This window comes from Taudactylus pleione, unplaced genomic scaffold (genome assembly GCF_031769625.1).
Source record: "Taudactylus pleione unplaced genomic scaffold, aTauple2 ptg000040l, whole genome shotgun sequence".
Classification (NCBI taxonomy): domain Eukaryota; kingdom Metazoa; phylum Chordata; class Amphibia; order Anura; family Myobatrachidae; genus Taudactylus; species Taudactylus pleione.
This window is the reverse complement of record NW_028284442.1, coordinates 16,125,379-16,146,848: the sequence shown is the minus strand read 5'-3', so window position 1 is coordinate 16,146,848 and position 21,470 is coordinate 16,125,379. Positions and strand designations below refer to the sequence as shown.

Genomic DNA, 21,470 nt, shown 5'->3' with positions numbered 1-21,470 from the left:
TTAGCATAAATTAAAATGAGGCGTCCTTGCTCTTTGTAGATCCTTTAATGAGTATTCCTGAGCCAAATGATGGTATGACCTGCGTGGGTCTTGAGTGTGGCCTAATCTGTCACTAGTTTTTAATCACCAATACTGCAGTGAATGTCCTTATGATCTAACAATCACCAATTTGATGAAGGCTAATCTTTGAGTAGTTGCAATGGTTTAATGACCATGTGCTCCTCATAATAACTGAACCGCAATGTTTCTATATGCATTTTGACTTTCCATATACTACATGACCATAATGCACAGACACCTAATCATATATTGCTGTGGTGATATCAAGATAAACTTGTCAAGAAAATTATTATAGATGTTTTGTTTTGTCTGTTTGTATTTCAGTAACATCTTAGTTTCTATATCTAAAATGATATTTTTGTTACTGGTTTAATGTCTGCATAACTTATCAGGTAGATTTATTGCACCACATAATGTCCTGAGATAACTTTTCTTGATAACCATGCGTTACTATACAAATGATGCTCAGCAACAATAACCGCATTTCACATAAAATATTGCCAATGCTTAACATTGTTTGTGGCTTTTTCTGAAATGAGAAGGCAGATTAGCACACAATGCCCTCCGGCAACTTATTTGAGATGTGCTGAAGTATCTTAGGTAACTTTATGAGTTAACTGTTGTGGTCACTGGTGCATATATATTAGGCAGACAGTATTCATATACTTAGACATTTTACTTCAGTCATAGTCTGATCAGAGTACAGCCCAAAAACCAGTCAGGATATCAGAGGTAAGCTAAATTCTGAAGCATCAGCAAATAGGGAATTATGGCTAATGGTTATGATTATTATGCAGTATATTATACAAGTAGCATAAGAATCTACTTGTATATGACTGAGTGTAAGGAGAGTACAGTTGACGTAATAGGCAGTTAAACCTCAAAGGGCAGGATCAAAACATTCTACTAAGAGCCAGGAGTTTCCACTTTAAGGTGAATTCTAACAGGCATCAGATACAGTAGTTTGAGGAAAAACTTCTACATTCCACTGCTGTAAGGTAAATATGTAACACTTTTTAAATTATTGCTATTAAGGATGATATTTTGAAGTAATATCTTTATATTGTAAGCGTGCTAACTGTTGATAATTTTTTTGTTGTTCTTGTATTCTTTAATGCAATTAATGTTTTTTGGAGCGAGTCCAGGTTTATGTTGTAAAATGTATGTAGAACTGTCATTCACATGATATATTGTACGATATGTTGTAATTCACTTTATATGATCTGTAATAGTTATGCTTAACTTATGTTACAACAGTCACATTAGATTCTATCAATGGGGCTTGGAACTTTACATCATTTATAACAATAGACCATAATCAGCCTGAAAACCAAAGACATAGAGTATATGAAGATAACTTTCTGTACTTATACTGTATATTTCCGTAAAATGTCTGTAGATTTTCATTAAAGGTTCTTTCTATTTAGGTATACACTGTATTATTTTATTGGCATGATAAATAACCTGCCAATTATAATAAGTGATATTTAAAAAATCTAAATATTTTTACTTAAAAATTTTATTTATAAATTATATAAATTGTAAATAGCTTTCATTGCTAAAACTGCAATTGAAGCAACATGTTCTGAGAGATGATTATAAATGATTGTTTATCTAAGGGTATTCAAGTTGCTGGAGGGCAAGGATTCTCATAGACTTCTGCATGTTCTAAAGTCATACAAAATGAACAGCTGTTTAAGTGCCCTTTGATCCTTTATGCTATTGCATATTATATTCATAGAAAATTTCATCCAGATGACTCTTCATACTGGGAAATTGAAAGTCATATTGTGAATTAATTTTTAAATAATACCTGATCTGAACAACTCAATCTGTGTTGTCTACGTTCCCATTAGACTAATTTCACTGCCCACTCATCACACTAGTTCTTGGAAAGTTACAATAAAAGAGCTTTGTTTTGTTGGCCCTTTGGGATAATGGAAAAAAAATATAGATGATGCAGCTGGTTCACTCAAGCATCACTTTAACTATGATGTAAAAGTCTAAAACATCTGGCTGGTCCTCTGAACGGACTATAATCTATACAGGTACACTGAACTCATTTCACAATGCAATGTGACAGAAACTCAGTAAGGCCTACATGTAATACTTGTATGACTCCAGGAAACCTGATATTAAAGCTGCAAACTTCTTTTAGAGCTGGAAACTTTTTGTCACTGTCAAGTTAAATAACATTACTTATTATCATTCTTTAAGGTCGGCAATGGACACACATGCAATATGTGGAACTTTCATATTTTATTTGGCCATTTTTGTTCCTCTTGCGAAGACTCAGGGTTATGATTATTTTGATATGGAACCTTATCATTTAATTGCCAATGATTGTCCAAAAGAATGCTTTTGTCCTTCTAATTTCCCACGTGCTTTATATTGTGAAAACAAAGGTCTAAAGGAAGTGCCGCCCATCCCATCAAGAATTTGGTACTTGTACCTACATAATAATGTAATTGAAACACTTAAAGAAAAACCATTTGCAAATGCTACTGAACTAAGATGGATTAATTTAAACAAAAATAAGATCACCAACCAAAATATTGAAAAGAATTTCTTTAAAAATATGAAGAATTTGCTTTACCTATTTTTGGAGGACAATGATTTAGAAGGAGTGCCTGCACCATTCCCAAGCAGCCTGGAGCAACTGCGTTTGGCAAGGAATAAAATCTCAAAGATTCCTGAAGGTGTTTTTAGCAATTTAAAAAACCTCACTTTACTGGACATGCACCACAATAAGCTCACAGATGGCTCCTTTCAAGCTGATGCATTTACAGGACTCAAGAGTCTGATGCAACTCAATGTAGCAAAGAATTCTCTCAAGAAAATGCCCTCAGGCCTTCCATCTAACACTGTACAGTTGTATTTAGACAACAATAACATTGAGTCAATTCCTAATGACTACTTTAATAAAATACCCAAAATCGCTTTTCTTAGGCTAAACTACAACAAATTATCAAATTCTGGCATACCAACTACTGTATTTAACATAACTTCTATGTTAGACTTGCAATTGTCATACAATGAACTGACATCTGTGCCTGCTGTTAATGGTCACCTGGAGCGTCTTCATCTTGATCACAACAAGATAAAAAGTAAGTCAAATTCCTACAGTACTGTAACAATTACTTGAGGTTAAAGCTATAATAGCATAAGTGCGAAAACAGTGAGTATAGGTGTGGCCTCCTTGAACTCTCCTTTTGGCCTGAGTGGTGGTGTAAGGTGCTTGTACACAACAAAAATGTTTTGCGTTAAGGTATCATTAGTAGTATTTTTTGTTGGTATGCAATAAAGATTCAAATTACAGGGGTAAGTAGGCTATATAGGGCATGCTCTACGTATTGTTGCTTGTTACATGATTGACATCACGGAACAGGAATGTGTCAATGCAAAAAAAGGGTTTTCTATTTGGAATTTGAAGATAGTGAAAAGAACTATATACATCAATAATTTACATCAAGTAAATAATGATAATGCAAACAGGGACCCTACTAGACTAATGAATGAGGGATTCAATTGTATTTTACTTGAGTCTGATGGTCACTATATAGTCCACTTCGTCAGTCCCTGTTTCTTATTAGGTCATCCATCACAACTGAACAAGTTGTGTAATTCTGGTTATTGCAAAGGTATATATATTAAATTCCCAAATGTGTTTAGTGTCCAAGCTTCTACTACAGATACATTCTTCCATAATTCATTAATGAGTACACTAAGGCAAACACCATTATTTTTAAATGAATTTGCATTATATTAATTCTTCTTCTTCTTCTTCTTCTTCTACTTCTTCTACTTCTTCTTCTTCTTCTTCTTATTATTATTATTATTATTATTAATAATAACAGTTTCTTATATAGTGCTGCATATTCCGTTGTGCTTTCTAAATGGAAATAACATTAATAGAACCAATAGAACCAAACTGGGTAGGTTCTATTGGGTAGTAACAGACAGACAAAAGTTAAGAGGGCCCTGCTCACAAGCTTACAATCTATATTATCCTTCTGATTACATTTTGAATGACACCTTATTGGATTTCTAACCTACAATATCAATATCACTTTAAGATAACTTTGACTGAATCTAAACTTGCAGTTTTAGTAATGGAGGTACTGTTTAATTTGCCCTATCTTTTGATATAGATTCTTAAGATTCTTAGCAACAATTATCATGAGTGGAAGACATCTGCAGTAGTAACATTATTATTGTGGCTACATAATACAATAAAGAAACCTGTTACTTTTATACAGAAAGTAACTCTTGAATAATTAGTTGTGTTTATTCTTATTGATCAGTTTGTTATAGTAATGATTAACAACACTGCATTAAAGGAGGAACAATAATCCCTATAATGAATAGACAAGAAGCTAAAGTGCTTTCTTAAGTGGTCCATACAACTATGGCCCCAATTCACGGTTATGCCGATCCGCAGACATCGATGATCGACGATCCATCGGCAGAGCTAGACATTCAACATGTAAGAAATCCCGCTGATTCTGACCTTTTTCAGGTTGAGATTGGGGAAACAAGATTTTTCAACATGTTGAATATCACCAATCTCCCGGCCCTGCCATCGGCATAACAGAGAATTGCAGAAGTCGCAGATGTATGGGCCTCATTACTTCATTCAAGTAAAAGGAGCAGGAATTTCTGGCTGCTTGACGCAATGTATTGCAATGCAGCCAGGTGACTGGAAAACAGGTTGTCCTAGGATTGGATGTGGTGCCAGGTATATCCTGCTGCTCTCAAATCCCCTGACTCCATCACAATAAATATTAAACTGTTACTCTTGATTTCCTTCCCTTTTAAAATAATTAAAATATGTCACCTATAAAACAGAAGATCCTTCATTTTTCAATTTTAACCCCCCCAACCCCAGTATTATATTATTATATGTATTTATATGTATTTATTGAAACCAATAGGTTTATTTACAGGCTATACCACGATATCATAGTAGAAACCTGTCTGAATATATTATGAAGCATTTTTACAATAGATGCTGACATGTTTTTACTGTGCTATCTTGCAATTTCGGGTTGGCACAATATATTAGTTTGAATACCGTACATGCCTATTTTACCTTAATTGCTTCTGAGTGCTTTGGATCTATATTTGGGCCTTTCTTTCAAAACTGCACTCAAAGTTTAACAAGTTAATAGTTGATATTACAGAGTTATGTAAGCATGCACCAATGGATGACTGAAACTATGAACAGCTCAGTTACTTAATCAGTGGTGTTGATTTATTGAAAGATAGCAGGTACAGCTGTACTCACTGTTACATGTACACTGGTACTGGAGCAGAGCTTGAGCGAAGCAGGGTTCAATACAGCTTACCAGCCAGTGAGTGTATGGTGCTTGTGGATAGTGATGCAAGGATACTGGAACAGATTTAAATGCATGTTTTAACTGGGGCTCTCATAGGAGCTAAGTAGGAAACTTCTGTCTCCCACTATGTCACTCTACACAGTAAAGTTGGATGCAGTTACATGTGCAGTAGCACATCAAGTTCGATGTTGGACCACCCTGCAGACTCTGGATCCTAGTGCCCAGCATGTGTGCACAGTGAGAAGACAGTGCAGGAATGCACTGCTTTCTAACAACCTCACCTCGCTACAAGCTTCTCCATGTTACACAAATATTTAATTTCAACTTTTCTGTAGAGACCTGTAAAATAAATTGGATTAAACACATGGAAAAGAATCAACACATGACTTCAGCTTTGCCTTTTCAGAATTTTTTTTAGCAAAAGTTCCTTCGATGATAACATGGACTATTACAACAGTTACAACATATTCTTGATGATTTCACACGTGTGGTTTTTATATCTTGCAAAGTCTCTTTTCCTATCTTTGATTTCCATTCACACCAATCAGACTTTGGTTTTGGCTTCTGGATACCTTGAGGCTCACTGACTGTAATGTTTGCAAATTCCTCATTATATCTCTTGGGTGGTTCTTGACATTTAATTTTGCAGAAGATCTTCTCTGTTGATTAACTTCCATGCTGATGGTCTCTGACTCAGATACATCTTCAGCCACTGGCATGTCCAGTGACTCACACTTGCTTGCATATCAGCTTCCAATTTTTCTTCAATTTGTGTTGCTTCTTTGAAGATGACATCTCTGGACTTAGCAAGCTTTCTTGTATTTGGATTCCATAAACTGTAACCTTTCCTCTCATGGCAAGATCTAAGCATGATGCACTTTACTGACTTTGAATCCAGCTTTTGTCTTTTCTCTCTTGGTATATGCACATAGGCCATACTTCCAAAAGTTCTGAGAGGTCTTACACTTGGTTTTCTCTTTGACCATGTGTCAATAGGTGTTATGTCCTTTACAGCTACTGTAGGAGAATCATTCTTGAGTTAAGCTCCAGTGAACACGGCTTCTGCCTAAAATTGCTTGTCTAGGCCTGCGTCCTTTAGCATGCATCTTGCTCTCTCTACTAAATAATGGTTTACTTGTTCACTGACACCAATTTGCTCAGTAGTATAGTCAGTGGTCAATTGATGCTCTATTCCATATTTTCGTAAGAATTTCTCCACCTCTCTGTTGAGATATTCTTCACCATTATCAGATCTCATGGTTTTGAATCGGTACACTGTTTGATCTTCGAGTAAATCTTTTTCGCCATTTCAGATTTTTCTATAATGATGAACTATACATGTGTCATCCTTGCAAAGTCATCTAGAAACATCACAAAGTATCTGTATCCACTCACATACTTTACTTTCATTTGACCACACACATCTGAATGGACTATTGCAAGTGGTTTCGTAGCTTTGTTTGTTGATTTTGAAAACAACTGATGACTTTCTTTCCTCACAATACAGCTCTCACATATGGATGTCTCTGCATTAGTCACCAACATTCCCGTTACCATCCCGCTCTGTAACCTGGAGAGCTATATGTGACTCCCAGCAGCTCTCAATCTACACACCAGTATTTCCCACTGGCTGTCAGTGCTTCTCAGTATAGGGTCAGCCTTTCCTGGCAACTGCCAGTAGCTCTCAGCCACTGTCAATAGCTCCCAGTGACTGGTCAGCAGTTTGGTTTGAGATACCCATCATCTCAATGTGGCTTAGATTTAGTGCATTGTATCTCACCATGTCACTCTACATGGTAAAGATGGCTTCAGTCACATGTTCAGTAGCACATCAGGTTGAGGTTGGACCTCCCTGTAGACTCTGGTCCGTGCCCAGCATGAATGCACAGTGAGGAGACAGTGCAGGAGCGCATTGCTTTCTAACAGCCATAGCAGTGCGTACACCCAGTGGGGTTGTGAGATACTTGCCTACTCTTCAGGGATATCCAGGAAACTCATGAATTTTTGGAGTGTCCACATACTCCCAGAAGACTACAGTAGGTTGGTCCACCTTCTGCATCCTGCCCACTTTCTAGTGAACTGGGCAGGATATTGAACAATGATGCAATTCTCAGCTAAATATGTCATCATGGTCCCATTACCTTTGTTTTATCTCACATATCGAGACATTGCATTGTTGCCAAATAGCATAAACAGTTCAGTCACATCCCCCACAGTGGCCTCCAGCATCTCCCCTCCAGAAACCCTCCTGGAAGTTTCAAACATGATTATGCGATTTAGCACCAATCCCTTCATCGGCTCCCCATGGACCGCCCACTTGAAATGTATAAGTGGGCGGCATTGGGGGGAAACCGGACACCGGTAGGAAGGGAGGGCTCAGGGGGTTGCAGACAGGTAACGTCAATCACATGATGCGGTGTATATGTTGCAATCTAAATAAACTCTATCAAAATATTCCCCATGGGATAATAATACTACTCTATAACCTGGAAGTGAAACAATGGAAATCACTCTATGTAATTTTTATATCCCGTATTTCATTAAAAATTAGGTATCTGATGTCTAGGATTTCAAATACCATTTAATATATCATTAAAAACTAATGTGAATTAATTATAAAATAATGTTAAAAAGGAAGTATTTATGGATCAGTTGCTGCTAATATAAGTGTAAATGTACAATATATGAAAAATATGTGGCTTACATCCCCAAATAGTCATACAGTAGATAACGACAATTACGCACATCACATGAACATAATAATAAATATATATATATATATATACATACATTAATAATGACATTTATTACATATTAAATATAAAATAAATGTGAATAGAAAAATGAAGAAAAATTAATATAAAAAATATATACAGTATTTATTTGGAATAGAGAGTCACTATACATAGTAACTATATAGTGATGTAACTGAAATGTTGCTGCTGAGCACTCTATTAATGAATGTATATATATAAATAAATGTTATATATATACACATATATATATATATATATATATATACTGTGTATATTAGGGGTGTGCACCGGCCACTTTTCGTGTTTTGTGTTTTGGTTTTGGATCTGGATCTTTCTTCATGTTTTGGATCTGGATTGGTTTTGTCAAAACCACCCTTCCGTGTTTTGGGTTCTGGGTTTTATGTTTTGGATCAGTATTTTTTTTAAAAAAAGGCATAAAAATAGCTAAAATCACAGAATTTGTGTGTTTTTCTGCTCCTATTAACCTCAATAGCCTTAATTTCCACTCATTTCCAGTCTATTCTGAACACCTCACACCTCACAATAGTGTTTTTATGTCCAAAAGGTTGCACCGAGGTAGCTGGATGACTATGCTAAGAGATACGAGTGGGCGGCACAAACACGTGGTCCATCTAGGAGTGACACTGCAGTGGCAGACAGGATGGCAGTTTGAAAAACTAGGCCCCAAACAGTACATAATTCAAAGAAAAAAAAGAGGTGCAAGATGGAATTGTCCTTGGGCCCTCCCACCCACCCTTATGTTGTATAAAGAGGACATGCACACTTTAACAAACCAAACATTTCAGCGCCAGGGTCTGCCACACGACTGTGGCTGAAATGATTGGTTCGTTTGGGCCCCCACAAAACAAGCTGGCAATGAATCTGTCCCTGCACAAACTGGCTCTACGGAGGCAAGATATCATCCTCATCCTCCTCGTCCACCGATTCCTCACCCTCTTCAGTGTTGTGTACATCCTCATCCTCACAGAGTATTAATTCTTCCCCACTGGAATCCACCACCACAGGTCCCTCTGTACGTTCTGGAGGCTGGTCTCCCTGTAAGAGTTGATAATTCATTTTATGAACATCATCTTCTGCACATTTTGTGGAAGCAACCTCCTACGCCTTTCACTGACAAGGTTCCCGGCTGCACTAAACACTCTTTCGGAGTACACACTGGAGGGGGGCAACTCAGGTAAAATAGAGCCAGTTTGTACAGGGACCTCCAAATTTCCTCTTTTTCCTGCCAGTACATGGTACGGACTGTCTGACATGCCTACTTGGATGCTGTCACCGATGTAATCCTTTAACAGACAGATGCATGCTTGTCGCTGCTGCTTTGAGGATGCAGGTGCGGCTACAGCCCACACAATTCATAAAGACAGAAAAAAAAGAAGAATTTTTTATTTTTTGTGGAGCGCACTTTGAGGGTTACACCACCCTTTAACAGACAGACGCATGCTTGTCGCTGCTGCTTTGAGGATGCAGGTGCGGCTACTGCGCATACATTTCACACACAAACACAGAAAAAAAGAAGATAATTTTATTTTGTTGGAGCGCACTTTGGGGGTAACACCACCCTTTAACAGACAGACGCACGCTTGTCGCTGCTACTTTGAGGATGCTGGTGCGGCTACAGCCCACACAATTCACAAAGACAGAAAAAAAAAGAATTTTTTATTTTTGTGGAGCGCACTTTGAGGGTTACACCACCGTTTAACAGACGCACGCTTGTCGCTGCTGCTTTAAGGATGCAGGTGCGGCTACAGCCCACACATTTAACAAAGACAGAAAAAAAAGAAGAATTTTTTTATTGTTTGTGGAGCGCACTTTGAGGGTTACACCACCCTTTAACAGACAGACGCACGCTTGTCGCTGCTGCTTTGAGGATGCAGGTGGAATCTAGACGGGATTTGGAACCGGGGACACACTACCTCCATCAATTGTCTAAATCCCACTGCACTAATGGCGGATACCGGACGCACGTCTAACACCAACATAGCAGTCAAGGCCTCAGTTATACGTTTTGCTTCAGGATGACTGCTGTCGTACTTCATCCTCCTCGCTAGGGACTGTTGGAGGGTCAATTGTTTAGTAAAAGTAGTGGTGTTCCTACTTCCTCTCTGGGATGATGAACAACTCCCAGCAGCAGCAACAGCACTAGGAAGAAGTGGTTCTTGATCTTTCCCTATTTTATTTTTATCGGAGAAAGTTTGGTCCTCCATTTATGTTATATTGATATATATATACGTGCGGCTAAGGCGCACACAAACGCAGAAAATATTTTTTTATTTTTGCTGGAGAGTAGTGCACTTTGTGGGTTACACCACTCTTTAAGAAATGAGCCAGCCTGCCCTTTACTTATGGGACACAGGAGCACGCTTGGCGTTAATGCACGTGCAGCCACAGTGCACACAATTCACAGACACAGAAAAACATTTTTTATTTTGTTTGGAGTGCTCTTTGGGGGTTACAGCACTCTTTAGTGGTCAATCCAGCCGGCCCTTTATTTATGGGACACAGGCACACGCTTGGCACTACTTTGTTGATGCACGTGCGGCTGCTGTGCACACAATTCACAAACACAGAAAATATTTTTTTATTTTGTTTGGAGTGTACTTTGGGGGTTACAGCACCCTTTAACGGTCAAGCCAGCCGGCCCTTTACTTATGACACAGGCGCACGCTTGGCACTACTTTTGCACACAATTCACAAACACAGAAAATATTTTATTTTTTTTGCACTTGGGGGCAGAGCACCCCCTGGACAACACTACAGCACCCCTTTAGGACTGGGACTCTGCACAGTACTTTGGAGTGGACACAGCCCCTATGGACAACTGACTGCACAACACAGTCCAGCCAGCCCCTATGGACTTTGGAGGAGTGGACACAGCCCCTATGGACAACAGCAGCACAGCACAGCACAGCCAGCCCCTATGGACTTTGGAGGAGTGGACACAGCACCTATGGACAACAGCAGCACAGCACAACACAGCCAGCCCCTATGGACTTTGGAGGAGTGGACACAGCCCTTATGGACAACAGCAGCACAGCACAGCACAGCACAGCACAGCACAACACTACACTGCACTACACTACACAGCCCAGCCAGTCATAACTCCCACCCTCCCTCTTCACTGTCCGCAGCCGAGTGAGAAAATGGTGCCGACGCGGGTATATAGGATCCAAAACCCGTGAGACCCGGAAGGCGGGATGATGACGTTTTGCTCGATTTCAGATCCGAGTCAGGAGGGAAAAGTCGAGCCTGACTCGGATCTGCCTCGGATCGGGGGGGCTCGGGGGGGTTCAGATTTCAGAAATCCGAACCCGCTCACCCCTAGTATATATACACACATACACATACGGGATACATTTAGTGTCCCAGCACATGGGATGCTGGACTTAGAATACCAGCATCAAAATACCGATGCCAGCATCTCGACCGCTGGCATCCAGAAGATAAGTAGTGGGGTTAGGGGGAGGGTTAGGGGTTAGGATTAGGCACTAGAAGGAGGGTTAGGGTTAGGCACTAAGGGGGGAGGGTTTGGTTTAGGGTGTGGGGAGGGGGAGGTTAGGTTTAGGCATTGTGGGAGAGGTTAGTTTCAGGCACCGGGAAGGGAGGGTTATGGTAGGGACAGGGGGAGGGTTAGGATACCTACAGACAGGTGTCGGTATCCTAACCATGTCAGGATGCTGGCGTTGGGATTTTGACCGCTTGGATTCCGAGTGCCAGCATCCCGTACCCACTCCCACACTCACTTATACACACATTATATATGACATCATGCTGCGAAGGGGAGGTTCCGGCTTGAGACACTATGCAACAGGATGAGTCCCAGATGTGAAACCACCCTGTGGAGAATTTAAAAAAAAATATTTTCTAGTTTTTAATTAAAAAGATGATTTCACAAAAGAGAAAAAAATTGCACAGGCCCCCAGGGATTGCCTGCCCCATATGCCCCCACAGTCATGCCCCATTATCCACAGTAGTACCATATACATATGGCCATACCACAGTAGTGCCCATATGCACCCACCAAAGCAGTGTCCATATGCACCCACTAAAGTAGTGCTCCAAATGCACTCATGAAAGTAGTGCTCCAAATGCCCCCACCACAGTAATGCTCCACATGCAAGCACAGCAGTATGGCCCAAATGCCCCACTGATACATGGAAGTGGCTGTGTGACGGTTACCAGGAGGATGACAAGGGGTCTCTGCAAGGACTGCAAGCTAGATGGAACACTTTAAATACAGTGACTCTTGCGTTCTGTCACCCACATTCAGTATGAGATCGGTAATCGGTGGCTCCATGAGCAGGTCTCAGGTGTAAAGGCTCAGCCACCAGTAGCATGTAGATATGGCAGGACTGAGGTTCAAAGGGCAGAACACACTGTAGCCACCCTCTGCTTTTAGAGTTCCCTCTATTTGCAGAGTGCAGATTGTGTTCCAAACACCCATGTAGTATTGGCTGTGCTTACTGGGTTTGTGCAGCTGTGCGGACTTCAGCTTATAACACCCTGTGCGGAGGCGAGCCAGTCCATGAGAAATGTCAGTCCCAGAATGCACCCCTGTGTGGCTTGTGCCTCAGGGTGGGCTAGAGAAGCCTTCCACTGCACTGCGGCCATCTTTGCCAGACTGCATAGTGTACAGTAATTTGTTTGAAATCACTATGTGCATGTTCACAAAGTGAATGCACATTTATGGTGGATTGGAGACCTGGGCATACATGGCATGTACAGTATTACTGGAGAAGCAAAACAATGAAGGGAAGGGGATGAGCGACATACTGTAGGTTGAGTACAGTATTTACTTAAATGCGGCTCATGCAGACCTGTAGCAAGTTCCACGTATAAATCACTGTTAGGAGGCATATATTGCACATCTGCTAGAGGACAGGTGTAAATACATGCTGATGAGGAAGACTTGGTGTAATTCGGGCCCATATACTGCTGATCTAGAGCTGTATGGCTCTGTATGTATGACATAAATAAGCTACTTGTTCGCAAAGCTTAAAAAAACTTTGAAGGGGAAGCATTTATCGAATGATTCGGAAGTGATATCAGCAGCAGAGCATTACTTGAGTGATCAAACTTGAGAGATTTGGTTTGGAAGGGTTAAAGAAACTCCAGAAACGCTGTGCCAAGTGTGTTGAACGGTGAATATGTGGCATAGTCTGTAAGTTTCATGGCTCTAGCCCATTTCCTTCTTGGTGAGGCCAAGGACTTTTCAGCATCCCCTCATACAGTATGTGCTTTTTTAGATTCCTTAACAACCCTGCATTAGACACTATGGGCCAAATGTAATAGGGTGAGAGTTTAGAAAATGTGAGAGTTTAGCAGTAAACTCTCACATTGGTTGAGTTTTATCTTCAAAATGGGAAAACATCTGAATGAGAATTTAAATCGTGAGAGTTTTTTAAGTCTAAAAAAACATGCAAGTTCGCTCTGTTACTTTGTTTTTGGACTCTATTACATTGGCAAAGTTTAAAAAGTGGCAGAAACTCTCACTTTTTTAAACTCTCACCCTATTACATTTGGCCCCATATGCTTAAAATGCTACATGCCTTATCTGCTTGAGGTATGGACCTGCTAGCACTCAGTAATTACCACAAAATGTACTTTTTGTTCTACACATGAATCAATAGTTACAATTGTAAGTAAAGTGTTTTCTGCACTTACAAATCATGGGCACAAGGGAAGAAGCTGTGTGTATAACAGAGATGGACTCCTTAAGGGTATACAGCGGGTAAAATAAGTATTGAACACAACAACATTTTTCTCATATATTTGTAATAGGGCTATTGTAATTACATTTTCACCAAATGTCAGCAACAACCCATGCAATTCACACATGCAAAGAAATCAAACCATAGATGTCCATACATTAAGTTATGTGTAATAATGTGAAATGACACATGGAAAAAGTATTGAAGACGCTTACTGAAATGTATTTAATACTTCATACAAAAGCCTTTGTTGGTAATGACAGCTTCAAGACGCCTCCTGTATGGAGAAACTAGTTGCATGCATTGCTCAGGTGTGATTTTGGCCCAATCTTCTACACAATCAGTCTTCAAATCAAGTCAGGTGATTGGCTGGGCCATTCTAGTAGTTTTATTTTCTTTCTCTGAAACCAATTGAGAGTGTCCTTCGCTGTGTGTTTGGGATCATTGTCTTGCTGACATGTCCACCCTCGTTTCATCTTCAGCATACTGGTAGATGGCAGCAGATTTTTATCAAGAATGTATCGGTACACTTTTCCATTCATCCTTTCTTCAATAATATGAAGTTTGCCAGTACCGTATGCTGAAAAACAGCCCCACACCATAATGTTCCCACCTCCAAACTTCACTGTTGGTATGGTATTTTTGGGGTGATGTGCAGTGCCATTTCTCCTCCAAACATGGTGTGTATTATCGCATCCAAAGAGTTCCATTTTGGTCTCATCTGACCAGAATATATTCTCCCAGTATTTCACAGGCTTGTCCAAATGTTGTGCAGCAAACTTTAAACGAGCTTCAACTTCATGTTTTTTCTTCAATGGAGTCTTGCGTGGTGACTGTGCATACAGGCTATGCCGGTTGAGTGTATTACTTATTGTTTTCATTGAAATAATTGTACCTGCTAAATCCAGGTCTTTCTGAAGTTCTCCACATGTGGTCCTTGGCTCTTGGACAACTCTTCTGATAATTGTTTTCACTCCTCTGTCAGAAATCTTGCCAGGAGCACCTGGTCGTGGGCAGTTTATGGTAAAATTGTGTTCTTTCCACTTCCGGATTATGGCCCAAACAGTGCTCACTGGAACATTCAGAAGTTTAGAAATCCTTTTGTAACCAATTCCATCCATATGTTTTGCAACAATAAGGTTGTGAAGGTCTTGAGAGAGCTCTTTGCTTTTACCCATCATGAGATTTTTCTTGTGTGACACCTTGGTAATGAGACACCTTTTTATAGGCCATCAGTTGGGACTGAAAAAGCTTGTATTAATTTGCTCTGACAAGGGGCAGGATTGCTTTCAAATTACTGATAGATTTCAGCTGGTGTCTTGGTTTTCCATGCATTTTTGCACCTCCCTTTCTTCATGTGTTCAATACTTTTTCCCTGAGTCATTTCACATTATTTCACATGGTCCAAGATCACACCTGAGCAATGCATGCAACTAGTTTCTCCATGCAGGAGCTGTCATTACCAACAAAGGTTTTTGTACGAAATATTAAATAAATTTCAGTAAGCATGTTCAATACTTTTTCTCTGTGTCATTTCACATTATTACTTCATTTCTGGACATCTATAGTTTGAGTTCTTTGCATGTGTGGATTGCATGGGTTGTTGCTGACATTTGGTGACAATATAATAGCGCCATTACGAATATATTTACTGAGCAAAATGTTGATGTATTCAAAATTTATTTTACCTGCTGTATATGTAAATATTAATCAGCAGCAGTGCTAATATATACTTCCTCCAATTCCAAACCACAGGAGTCCAACTAGAGATGCAGAGTTGGAAGAAAATAATGTTTACATTTTTGAAAAGAAGCGTTCATGGAAAAAGGGACACTTACTCCCAAATGCAGAGCGGTACACATTTGGAGATGTCACAGTATGCACTTGTAGTTTCCTACTAGTCATCATCATCAGTCTACACTTGCACATAAGGGCATACATGCAACTCTCTATCAGTCCCTAAAACTCCAGAAATCAGTTAACAGTGGTATAGAGTAGTATTCACATAATTATTACCTATTCATAGAGATGCAGAAACATGATGTCATTAAGCTTTGCCCCCTTCATGCCAAATTGCTTACAGTCTCATTACACATACTATGATGTAATCTACTCAGAGGACAAGAATAATACTATTCCCTGATACATCATGAAAGGTGTGTATCAGGAAGTATCAGGAAATCAGATTTGTCAAGGGCACTGGGCATTTTTAATCTAGATGCAAACACTGGTTACAGCTAGAGATGTGCGCAGATCCCCATGTTTTGGTTTTGGTTCTAAAACATCATCAGGTTTTAGTTTTGGCAAAACCACCCTTAAGTGTTTTGGTTCAGTATTTTTTTCTTTAAAAATTGATTAAAACAGCTAACGTGGACTTGTTCTTGTTCCTATAGCATTATTCACATCAAAAACAATCATTTACAATCATTTACAGTAAATTTTGACCACATCACAGCACCTGAAATCCCGATGGAGGGATTTAAATGTAATCCAAAATATGCGAGATCTGGTTTTTAGATTCGAGTTCTGAACTTGGAGAGAAGACCCGAGTCGGGACTCTGTTTTACTCGGAACCCCAAAGTGATTCAAGCCGGGAATCGGTTCACCTTGGAAGAACCCCAAAGTTCGGGCGTGTTCAGTTTTCAGCAAAACCCATAACTGCTAATCTATAGTTATGTGGCGTATCTATAATGGCTGCAGGGTGTGCAGTGCACATGAGCCCCTGAGTCCAGAGAGGCCCCCACCACACAAAATGCACCCATATATAGTTATAATTACCTCTCCATAGTCTTAAAAGTGCTGCTCTGCTGCGGCGGTCCAGGAATGGAGAGCAGCAAAAATCACAGAGAAAATGGAGGAATACATTTTCCCGGTGACGTGTGCAGGTGCAGAAGAGATGTCCCCAGTAATTAGGTGCAGCCACCATTTTCCCAGAGACCTGCGGATGCGCAGAAGATTCTGGCATTAATCCCGAATCCTAGGGCCGTAACTTGGGGTGTGCGAGGGGTGCGGCCGCACAGAGCGCAGAGCCCTGTGGACGGCACCGCCGCTCACCCATGGATCCTCTATCTGGCTAGCAGGTTGCCTGGAATGGCACCCTGCAGCCAGAATCTATACAGCAGTGAAACCTGGAGTGTCCCTAAGTCGCTTCAGATGTGCACATCTCTGTCCTGAGGATGCTCCGGGCATTGCTGTAAAGCTCGGTGTTCGTAGCCACGTCCCCTTCATGCAATGGAAGAGTGGCCTGCACCAGGCGGCGCAAGACGTATTTACGGCTCTGTAGAATCCACTGCACTGCCAGAGAGGGGGGACCACACAGAGGCTGCACATGGGCTCCCTCCTCTCTTAAAATGCCCCTGTACAGCACATAAATATAAATATATAATTTCATAGTTAGCCCAAACTAACCTCCAACATAATAATCATAAATTAACAGATGCTTTATTAAATATCATCACTTTAATAAACAAATATCAGGATACAGATAGCCTGCATCCATTGGATTAACGCTCTCTGTAATTTCCGGCATAAACTGTATAAAGTGTGATTACATAGATAAATGTTTGCGGTCTCATTCGTTGCAATGCTTGTAAATATTTTATGTGATAAATAAATTCTAACTAGACTGAGTTTTTATTATTTTATTTTACACCTTTCAACAAGTCTTTAACATAACTACCTGCTAATATTCCCCAGGGGATAGAAGAGATTTCTAGTATTCCATCATCATTATCATCTGTCAGATACAAGTATGGAAAACAATGTGACATTTTCTCCTCTTATATACATCTTTTCATGTCTGACAGGGCTCAACGTGAGATGTTCTCTTTGATATCCTTTGTGCCCCAGGCTCCTTTCATACTTTCTTTTGCAAAAACACCACCTGGTCAGACTAAATAAAAAGAATAGAGAAAAAAATGCTAAAAACAATGTGGTTGTATGGACATCACACAAGCTAGTAAAATTGTTCAGAATGAATAATAACTGTCATAAACCTAGTCAAGGCATGTTCAAGAGTTACTGCTTTAGGATTTAGTTGTAGAGTTGGACAGTACCGATTTAATGTGCGTGTTTGATAATGTGGAAATTATTTGAAAACATATTTTATTTTATTTATAAGGCATTTAGAGGAAGACCACTAATTATGTTGTGTGTAAGGTTAAGAACTTTTGTATTTGTAAATCATTTTTAAGTTTTTCATTCATGTTGCAGTTTACCTGGAACAATAATTGTTGCAGTATTATGCTGGGTACACACTAGGACGATGGTCCACCGTCCAAATGGGCGATTGGCAAGTTATACACACTTACCAATCGGCTGCTTGATATGTCTGGCCTGACATCATAACTAGACGGGCATTTATAGTTGCCTGCCCAATACAGATGCCAACGTCGGCAGTCCCTGCAGCCAGGGTACAGGAGGTCGCTCGTACACACCTGCAGATGCAGATACTGTATCTTTCAGATATGTCGGCATTGGCTGTGCTGCAGGGCTGACCTGATATGTCTGTGAGCAGCATTGTTCACAGACATATCGGTTGTACACGGGAAGCAGTCGGAAAGCCCATGGACGGAATCCTGACCGTCGGCTTCCCGACTCTATAATCCTGGCAAGGGTTAAATGACAGGCGTCGAAATCCCGACACCTGTCATTTTCCCTATGCCGGGCGCCCGTCACCCGGCTTACCGATCGAAGGTAAACCGGGAGACGGGCGCGGACAGCTGCGCGGGGGGGAAGGTTAGGTTTACGGTTCCCGGGGGGACTTACGGTTAGGCACCCCCCCCAGGAGGTTAGGTTTAGGCTAGGGGAAGGGAGGGTTAGGGTTAGGCACCCCTTGGGGGGAGGTTAGGGTTAGGCACCCCCCCAAGGGACTTAGGTTTAGGTGGAGGGGAGGGGGGGGTTAGGTTTAGGCACTTACAAACGATATATCGACGTGTGTACCCAGCATTAATTTCATGGTGTAAATAATAACTTCATTATTTTGAAAATATCAGTAGAAATGAGTTTGTAAAACTCATTTGAGCATTTCTGGGTGGTGCTTCATTGAAAATGATTGATGTGTGTTTGAACAACTTTATGAAAGCAATCTTTATCATCCTCATGTTTGTGTGTCCAAAGTTTAAAAGTACGTTTGGAGAGAGAAATTGGCAGTTGCCAGTGCACTGCTGAACGCAGATTCCCGATGATCGGGAATCTACGCAGGCACATGACCCATTCTGCGCATGTGCAGAACAGGTCTGCGATCACACAGACTGCCAGCAGACTGTCAGTGATTGACAGTCTGCTGGCTTTTGTGGGTGGGGAGGGGGCTGTGATGGCCTCCGTTTCCCGAAACTGAGGCGTGTCGCCTCCGTTGGGAAGATAGATCTCTGTCGGCTGATGAAGATTTCCTGGCCTCTTACTCCAATCTGAGGCAGCCAGCTGTGGAACCCCATGGTGGGCCTGATTCAGACCCGCTCGCTGGTATGCTGTCAGGGAGTGATGGTGAGTAATGTGTATTTCTGTGAGAGCTCTGGTGTCAGGGAGTGATGGTGAGTAATGGGTATTTATGCGTTCGAATCAATGCGAGCGATTGGCAAGCGTACGCTCACTGCGCATAGACAGGACAGGAGAAGCCATTTGTGGGTGGTGACAGGGGCTGGCCACTAGAAATGGGGGAGTGGAGGTGTGAACGCAGACGTGCCTGAGCGTCTTAACACCATTTCAGAGGTGAGCATAATTAAGAGGCAGCGTCATAGTACACGTCACATGGTTGAAAATCACACTGAATCACTCGCAGTGCTTGCGGTAGGGTATGGTCAGCCACAAGCACTGTGTTCACTTCTGATGTTAATCGATGTACCGATGGGTGTCTTATGACAGGCTGGTGGGCATCTGCACACACAATGCTATTGCACGCTAAGACATAGTGGGCGTGCTAATACACTTGCCGTGCGAGCGCTCGCTTTGCGAACGCATCTAGCGAGCGTGTCTGAATCGAGCCCTGTGTCCGATGCTGCATTGGACAACGCAGCTCAGTTACGTAATGCACAAGAGGCGTGATGCCAGCTGCTGCATTACCATAATTGCAAGGATCGCAATTGCAAAGCTGCCTGCGTGCATACATCATATCTATAGCCTGCGTGCAGCTGTGAAATTGCGGCCCTTGCTGAATCAGGCCCATAGTGAGCTGTTCTCTTCTGTGATTGACAAAATGAGGCTATGTCTGAATCTAATAAGCCAAAGAGAAGATTTATCAAACCTTCTAAAAAGTAAAAGTGGAAGTGTGCTCATAGCAGCCAATCAGATGCTAGCTATCATTTTAAAGCATGTACTAGACAAATGATAGCTAGCATATGATTTGTTGTTATGGGCAACACCTCCACTTGTCGTGTTTTTGAAGGTTTGATAAATCTCCCACCAAAGTTACTTTACTGGAAAAGGCAAGTAAGAAGAAAAGACACATTTATATAACGGAAGGATATTGGAAGGAGCACACTTTTCAAACAGCACAAAGCAGTGATACGTGGCTGCTGTCATACTGCTGTGGGAATAAGTAGGACCAGTGGTTGATACTGTATGTTCTGCAGAAGTAAACCATACATGCCTACACTCCTGAAAGTCGCGGGAGGCTCACGTTTTTCCAGGTAACCCCCCGCACTCCCGGCAGTGGAGGCACTTCTCCCGCATCCTGCACTTCTTACCTGAGATCCACGGTCTGTCGTTAGGGGGCGGGGCTTAATGACGCGATTCTAGTAAAATCGCGTCATTTGGCCCGACCCCCTATTAAAATATGCACAATTCGCGGGTGTTTTAAGATGAGGGGGTGGGGCCTAATGGCGTTTGGTCCGGCCCCGCCCCCGTCACTGCCCGACTGCTGCCTCTCCCCAGGCTTCTCCCGGGGAGGGCAGACTAAAAGTCGGCAAGTATGAAGTAAACCCAAAATCTGTGCAGCACTTAGAACTATTTTCTTGCAACTACAGAGGTAATAGGGCCCTCAATTAGGGTTCAACACATCCTCATCTGACCTCTGATTCTCAGCCTGTGATTGAGGCTGAGCCAATAGAGACACTGCAGCAGGAATAACAGCCCCAGTTGCACTCTCATTAAAGCTGCTGGAGCCAGCATCTTCACACTGCTATTAACTCTTTAGGCAGAAGGGAATAACAGTTACTGCTGCACTCTCATTATAGCTGCTGGGGCCAGTATCTTTACACTGCCATTAACTCTTTAGGTGCAATCACAATTTGCATACCCCCTCTCACTCTGGGCCTGATTCAGAGCCGGACGCTATTTGCGTTCGCTCGTTCAGAAAAAGGGGCCAGCTACTTAAATTGAGTGCTCGCTCTTTGCGGTCTGTTGACGACCTCTATGTCTGAGCGAGCGAACGAAACATGCGCTCGCTATTTTGTAAAGACGCCCCCTGGCCGCTCGCATCCTACGTCATCTCCGCTATTTATTAGATTAATCGAGTACATCGAAAGACGTGCTTGTGCTTGTGGTAGGATTTTCCTACCGCAATCATGCGAACAGTTCAGGCTAAGAGACAACCAAGTGACATGGTCGATGACGCTGCTTTGTTAATTATGCACACCCTTAAAACACCC

At 41.3% G+C, this 21,470-nt stretch overlaps 1 protein-coding gene across 1 annotated transcript in view; it reads left to right on the top strand.

The window, feature by feature from the left end:
* Positions 1–934: 934 nt before the first annotated feature.
* KERA (keratocan) overlaps positions 935–21,470 on the top strand; it is a 45,419-nt gene continuing 24,883 nt past the window's right edge. The window contains exons 1-2 of the mRNA XM_088453828.1: positions 935–1,058; positions 2,278–3,167. Of these exons, the coding sequence (XP_088309954.1) occupies positions 2,285–3,167 (883 nt within the window). The 5' untranslated portion in view covers positions 935–1,058; positions 2,278–2,284. The remainder of the gene's footprint in view (positions 1,059–2,277; positions 3,168–21,470) is intronic.